The sequence below is a fragment of the Vigna radiata genome, chromosome 6 (genome assembly GCF_000741045.1).
Source record: "Vigna radiata var. radiata cultivar VC1973A chromosome 6, Vradiata_ver6, whole genome shotgun sequence".
Taxonomy (NCBI): Eukaryota; Viridiplantae; Streptophyta; class Magnoliopsida; order Fabales; family Fabaceae; genus Vigna; species Vigna radiata.
The window spans coordinates 31,387,377-31,394,668 of NC_028356.1; the positions used below are offsets into that span (position 1 = coordinate 31,387,377).

Here is a 7,292-nt window from a genome sequence, read left to right on the forward strand (position 1 = left end):
AATTTGGATATTAGATAGAAGAAAAAAAAAACTAGACCAAGTTTTGCACAACTATTACACTTATTTATGCAATAAATTTAAATGTTGGAAGTTTGACATCGATGTTAGGTCTAGACACAATACTAAATGAGATCTAAGTCCAACCACATAAGGGATTGACATCACTTTATGTCCAAAACCTTAAGGCAATGAGTTAATGGGTCTTTCACCTTTATATAATGCTCTACTTTCTCATTTCTATCCAATGTGGGACTTGGACGCAGACTTGAATTTCCAACAAAAAAGCTTGTGTTGGAACTTGTGGTGGAGGTGCAATCTATTCCATGTCACAACTTGAGTCAGTCACGGATAATCATGATAATATTTGTGTTGTGAATAGATATTATCTTGTTAAGAATCTAGATGGTTACGTGCAAGGAAAATTTGATTCTTTAGCGGTTAAACCTTCTTTGGAGGATGACACTCTCATTGTGAATTATTTGCAAGGTTTACAATAATTAGATTCAATTCATAATAGGTCAACAATAGTTCATAATTCTTTTATATCTATGGAGGTTATTCTTTTTAAACAAATTGAAAATAATTTCTAAATGAACTAATATGCTTTATGAGAGAGAATATTATAATACTAAAGACGGTAATAAGTTGGTTCAAACTATAAGAAAATCTTATAGAAGTAGGCAAAAGAAAATTAATACTAAATCTTTTAAAGAAACAACCTCTAAAAATCAAATGTGTTTTTTACAATGCGAGAGGATTAAGTAATGATAAATTTTTTAAAATGTTGAGAAATTTAACTTTTTCATGGTATATGGAATTCAAAGTATGGAATGATTTTCGTAGAGGAAATCATGAGTTTTTTTTTTTAATATAAGATTTTTCTGGGCTATGTATGAGGTGTAAATTTACCATGGTTTAGAGTGGTCCTCCTATGTTTTTCCTTTCTTTTTTTTAATAAAATCTTTATCTAATGACAATTATGTCTAACATGAACTTATTTGTAAATATAAAAATCTTGTAAAACTTTATTAGTATTGAAATTATTACTTTGAGATTTTGGTTTGATTGGGTTGTTATTGTGTTTTTCTTAGCTTTTGAATATAATATTTGGTTTAAATGGTCAAATTAAGTAATATTAGATGTAATAGATAACTTGTGTGGCAAATAAGTATAACATTACATTTCAAACTTGTTAGAGTAGATAAAATAGTTAAATTTGGGTTAAAAATTTGTTTTATGGTTTCACTAAAGATAACACTCATTACTATAAAACATTTATATGTAGACAAGGTGTACTATTCCTTAAATGTTATTCTTGTTACATACGCGATATGTTGTTACTTTAAGTGACTTACTTATAATTCAAATGTGAACATCGTTAAAGAGTTTGTATGAGGAAGAGTTCGTAAACATTCCTCATTTGTGTTCATTTTGCATAGCATGGCGGCTATGTACAGAGCTAATCCTTGCAGGATATGTACAAAATGTCAAGATTCTGAGTCACTTACACTTAGTACCTATCATTCCATAATATTATTAAGAAGTTGTTTTGATTAAGAAACACTAAACAAAAACATAAAAACTACCGACCGTTGGATGAGTTACCAACTTCCTTAAAAATTATACTTGCAAAAACTGAAGGAACCCATGTTCCATTGCCTTGTTTTGCAGCATTTGAAGATCTCATTGTGGTGGTAGAAGTTGTTGTAGCAGAATTGTCATTCTGATGATGACTTTCAATTTCTACTGCATTGACCTTGTTGTTCCTCCTCACTTTCTTTCCAACAAGTATGCCAAATTTGAAAGCAGTGAATAGACCAAATGCAACCAGAACTGGTCTAATTGCCCAGTGATGATCCTCTAAATGTTCATACTTTTCTATGATCCCTGGACAATTCCTGAACTCAACCACTTCAACCTCAGAGGGATCAGCCAAGTAGGTGTTTGCTTCATTGCCAAAAGGAAGCATCCCTGGGAACTTCACAACCAAACCTCCATTCGGAAGAATCCATGAGATCCTGCCAGCAGCCCAGGCGCCGCCCCTTTTGCGACGCCACTCAAATCGAGGACACGAAACGGCGTCTTTGACTCTCACAAACTGGCTAACACAGAAAGGTTCCACCTTTTCCACTTCAGAAGAGTTTCCATCCCAGAGAGCTTGCAGCCCAAGAAATCCAACAGATACACTACCTTCACGGTTGATGGCATGTAGAATGCCCACATGTGAGTGCTTCTCGTTTTCTTCCCTCAAACATACCCAATCACCAGCTACCAATCCAGACGTGACACGTTCAAGGGATGATACATGAATTCTGATAGGGTCGTCATTGCCATGGACCCTCACAAGGGCGAACCTGTGATCTGTGTTAGACTCTAAACTGACAACAGTTCCTTCTGGGATGTCCATGTTTTGAGGTCTGCATGAATTGGGAAGCTTTCTAGTTCGGACCATGTCACCCACCTGAAGATGATCCTTTGAGAGGAACCACTCTGTGTAGCCAGTGCTATCTGATTTTGGATTAACTTTCACATTTCCCAGATATCTCCATTCTCCATCATTGGCCAATTCATTCAGAGCACTGCAAGGCAAGATGAATACAATCGGATATTTCAGTGTTGTAAAGTGGTATGCATATGTAATTGATTCATGGAATTTAAAAACAGAAATATAACGAAGATTTTCATAAATATACATGAAAATGGTTACCAGTTCTTGGCACTGAAAATGTATAAAAACTAACTACTGCACCATCATATCCCACACTATTTCTTTCTAGCATGAGACAAACTACTATCTGAGAATCCCCGTGGGACCATTGCAATTCTGATGTGGTGAATCGTCATACATTTCTGACCAATTTCATCCTTATGTGAGTAATAAATTCATATAATATGAATAGTCATCTCATATCAAAATGATACCAAAATAGGTTACATAAGGTTGTGACTTCAGGAAAAAGAGAACCATCAGTGTGAAATAGGTCACATAAGAGTTTTATCCTACCTCTGCTATTGCAGTTAGAGAGCTAAGCAACAAACATGGTCTAACAAATACATGCCAGCCACTTGATTCTTCGAGCCATTTTTGTTCCTTCTAACATACACTTTCCGACTTGGGCACACACTAATAGGAAATGTCATCAAGATACACCTTTTACTGACCAAAAAAGATTAAGCTACCTTTGAGAGTATTTAATAACACTAAGTTTACTCCATTAACACACCCCACCGAGGGGAGTATATTAGCAACCCCATATCTACTCCCACACATTATCCATCATATATGACTATTGATAATCACATTGCCCCATTACAACATACTATCTGCACCATCCTAAAGAAGTTACCCTAAAACCAGTTTCACTTGTAAAAGAGTTGAAGATGTTCATAATGTTCACGGAATTCTTCACATGAACTCAGACTAATCCTAGGAACTCTCCATCAAAATGTCAGTGCCCTTTCAGTGACTATAATGCCAACTCAAATGGAGAGCAAACATGTTTATCTAGTAGCGGCAACGTAGCCATTCATCTATGATTGAATGGTAAGGATCAAATCCATGATAAGTGCATATGCGCCCTACACTAGACCTTCTCATACATTAACCTCACCAAATAAATGCAACTAAATAGAATGCATCAAAACCTTACATAGTCACATAAAAATTCAAGGTAAATACTATAAAAAATATATGCAAACCTTTGAAAGACACTCAGAATATCCACCATTAAAGGGCGATTCCTCAAATCATACTCAAAGCATCCACTGAGGATATTCTCAATTGAAGAAGGAAGGCCACTAGGAATATTGGGTTTTTCATGCTTTTCAACAACTGACTGGTATATTCTGGGAACAGGACATCCATACCAAGGTTGATTACCAGTCAACATTTCGACAATGGTACAACCAAACCCCCAAGAATCTGTTTCAAATGATATAGGACCTCTGACCTCAGGTTCCCATTGCTCTGGAGCCATGTAATTTGGTGTTCCAAGCCTCTTATCCATATCTCTGCTTAAGAATGAGGATTCAAGCAAAAGACTAGGAATTCCAAAATCTCCTAAAATTGCTTGATCGTTCTCATTGAGAACAACATTGAATGGTTTAAGGTTAAGAATGAGGATCCCTAGAGAGTGAAGTTCCAGAACAGCTTGAGCCAGATTGACTCCATACCTGCAGCCAGTAACATGCACATAGTATCAATCAGCTTTTCCCGCCTCCTGCTATTTGCAGAAAATGATAAAGCTTATTACACTGAATAAACTGAAAACACATCACCTTAAAACATCATGCAATGAAATCCCTCCTTCTTTGAGTCTTGCAATCTTGTCACCAATTGAACCAACGTAAAAATTCATAATGATGCATATCTATGAACAAAAAACAAACAAGTAAGCCAGCTACAAGTAAAAGAGATAGCTAAGAATCTCCAAAACGTTGATGAACAACAGTTAGAATCTAACCCTTCCTTCTAAGATGGAAATTCCATGCAGCCAGGACATGCTAGCAACTCCTTGGCACTTAAAATACAATTCATTGAACTTCTCTATAACAGTCTTCATGTGATCCTCTCCAATTGCATGTAACATCTTTGCAGCAACTTCATGGTACTCATCGTAATCTTCAGTTGACTGATGATGAGTTGCTAACCAAACATCACCAAAGATGCCTCTACCAATTCTGTGTCTAAGTTTCAGCCTTTCAGGTTCAATCCACGGATTTGCACGATTGGTTGAGGCTCTAACAGATCTAACAATGTAAGAATCACTATCCAAGATCTCAAACTCAAAAGGAGCAGCTGAAGGATCATCAACAACTTCTTTGGACATTGTAGAAACTGAAAGTGTAATATTCATTGAATAATTCAGAAGATTGCACAAATCTCAAGACAGCTAATCAAATAAAATTATTAACATTTGAACATGCAGGTGTACACAATCACTCTTGTATATAAGACTTAGCATGTCAACAAATTGCATAGTGTAACAAATGTAAACGTGGTGGAACTTTACTGTTCCTTCTCTATTCATTTTGGCCTTAATCAAGTGCCCCTAGGATACAGAAGAAACATAAAAAGAATTCAAAATATACGTAATTATTTGACAGCTAGAACAGATTCAAAGATTGTTGTCATCCATAAATTACATATTACAACATGACACCCGAAATGAACCTGAAAACTATGATCTATTGAACCGTTTAATCACATATCAAAACTGAAACTGCAGCTTCAAAAGTACGAAGTGATACAAGTTAAGTTGAGATACAAGAGAAAAACAGATCAAATGGAGATAAAGGAGTGCCACTTATTCCGAAGTTTCCAACACCAGATCGGAGAAAGAAAAAGTTTAATCATTCTTTTGGTCCTGTAGTTATAAAAATTCTCACTTTTAATCTCTCGATTTAAAGTAATCACTTTTCAGGCCTTAACTATATCATTTGTAATCCTTTTAGTCTTTGCATACATCATTTTAATATCTTCTGTTTGTTTAATCCCGTGTAGTCCCTACAAAGATGACTAAATTAAAAATGAAAGCTTTTGCACAGGAGAAAATATAAAAAGAACCTTTTGACTAAACCAGAATTGAGGAAATACACCCTTCATTTTCCATATAAACCACATAAAACCCATTCAAATAAGAAATTCAGCGAATACACACAAGCTCTTAACTTTCACACAGAAACAGAACAACGCGAACCTCCTCACTCACACACTCACCACTCAACTAACACCAATAAGTCAAAAACATGCATGGCATGATGCATGCATAAAAGTAAACCCGTCATCATAATCAGAAGCAAACTCTTATCTTTTTAAGAACTAGAGAACAATATATAGTATATCAACAAAAATCATCTAACTTTATAAAATTTATGTTTACCCAGAAATAGTTCAATCAAGAAAGTTTGGAGAACAGAGAAAGGAGTCTAGTTTCTATAAGTTTGAAGAGAAATAGGAACAGAAGTATGAAACACAAGAGAGAATAATAAGTTATTAAAATTCAAGGGTTGACAGTGAAAGAAACTACCTGCGATGAAATCTCGGAGAAACAGAAGAAGAATGAGACGAGAAAGTGGGAGAAGCTTAACAAACCAACAAGGACGAACTGAACAAATGGGGAAGGTAGATTTTTATTTTTTTCTTGGCTTTTATCAGTGAAACTTAACCTTTACTCCCCTGGTTTAATTCATAAGTATATATAATTAAAAATATTCATTATTAAAATTAAAAATATCATTAAATTTAGAATGGAATTATAAAAACTTATAAAAATGACTAATTACAAATTTTGATTATAGTAGGGAAAATATGATTTATCTTGGTATTGGTTATATTTATATAAGTAAAATGGATTAAAAAATGTGAAAAAAAAGTAAGAATGTGTGTTAAAAAAATTTGGAAAACTTTTTTTTATAATTAAAATTTTGTATGATTAAATTTTGGTACAAAATTATTTGTACAATAAAATTTGGTATAAGTATATGTACAATCATTCCAAATTGGGTAATTATAAATATAGAAAGTTTAATAAAATGATAGGTATATATTTTATTAATAATCATGTTTTATTATAAATATTTAAATAAAAATTCTTGATTATCTAATATGGCAAGGTAAAAGGATTTAGATAAAGAAAGTTCACCATAATAAATTAGGAACATTAAAATGGGTAATTGGTTTAACCTATCTTGATCTATTAGGTTGGTTATGTAAGGAATTCAACTTGATTTAGTCGAAAAAATTTGAATTTAGTTTGACTTATGAGTTTTTGAGTTAGATGAGTTAGCTCACTTAATTATAAGTTTTTTTTTTTTTCAATTCAAATCTAAATAAATGAGAATGTCTTAAATTAGATTTATGATGAAGTAAAGATAATATTTCTTTTCCAAAAACAATATCACAAAATCTCCTCAACAAATTTTGAATGGCTTGATAACTATTGAAATTTGTTTCTGCATAAAAATTGAGTTACTAACAGATTTGTGAATTTTTCATATTGTCTAATTATTCTATACAATATTTCAATATTTTGTAAAATGATTAACCCAACAAAAAATACTTATTAGAAAAATTAGGTCAGGTGAGCCAACATAACTCATCACGGACTTAATCTGAGCATCGAATTCTTAATGAACCAAATTTAAAATTGGTGCGTATCAAAATTTCCAAAAAAAAATTTAATCTAACTCAACTCAAACTCTTGTGGGTAGCTTACGAATTCCATCTAATTTTGACAACACTATAATATATACATAATTTTAAAACCTAATCAAAACATTAAGTACCCTAA

General features: G+C 33.2%; 1 protein-coding gene across 3 annotated transcripts; it reads right to left on the minus strand.

The window, feature by feature from the left end:
* Positions 1-1,386: 1,386 nt before the first annotated feature.
* Positions 1,387-6,160, minus strand: LOC106763940 (E3 ubiquitin-protein ligase KEG). 3 transcript variants are annotated; one of them, XM_014648121.2, is made up of 5 exons: positions 6,030-6,160; positions 4,464-4,837; positions 4,279-4,370; positions 3,700-4,173; positions 1,387-2,579 (listed from the first exon to the last, which is right to left on the minus strand). In XM_014648121.2, exons 2-5 carry the CDS (start codon positions 4,827-4,829, stop codon positions 1,583-1,585), a joined length of 1,929 nt encoding a protein of 642 aa, XP_014503607.1. In that variant the 5' UTR covers positions 4,830-4,837; positions 6,030-6,160; the 3' UTR covers positions 1,387-1,582. The 3 variants fall into 3 exon arrangements, with proteins under 3 accessions (XP_014503607.1, XP_014503610.1, XP_022638179.1); XM_014648124.2 differs by lacking the exon at positions 6,030-6,160 and adding an exon at positions 5,883-5,927; XM_022782458.1 differs by lacking the exon at positions 6,030-6,160 and adding an exon at positions 5,268-5,426.
* Positions 6,161-7,292: the final 1,132 nt, after the last annotated feature.

What these genes read in the sequence shown, in the direction of transcription:
- LOC106763940 (XM_014648121.2), bottom strand. Translation starts at nt 4,829, where the DNA reads ATGTCCAAAGAAGTTGTTGATGATCCTTCAGCTGCTCCTTTTGAGTTT. An exon ending in TCATTGCATGATGTTTTAAG is followed by an intron (nt 4,174 to 4,278) that starts GTGATGTGTTTT and finishes TACTGGCTGCAG; the next exon opens with GTATGGAGTCAATCTGGCTC. An exon ending in ATTCTGAGTGTCTTTCAAAG is followed by an intron (nt 2,580 to 3,699) that starts GTTTGCATATAT and finishes CTTGCCTTGCAG; the next exon opens with TGCTCTGAATGAATTGGCCA.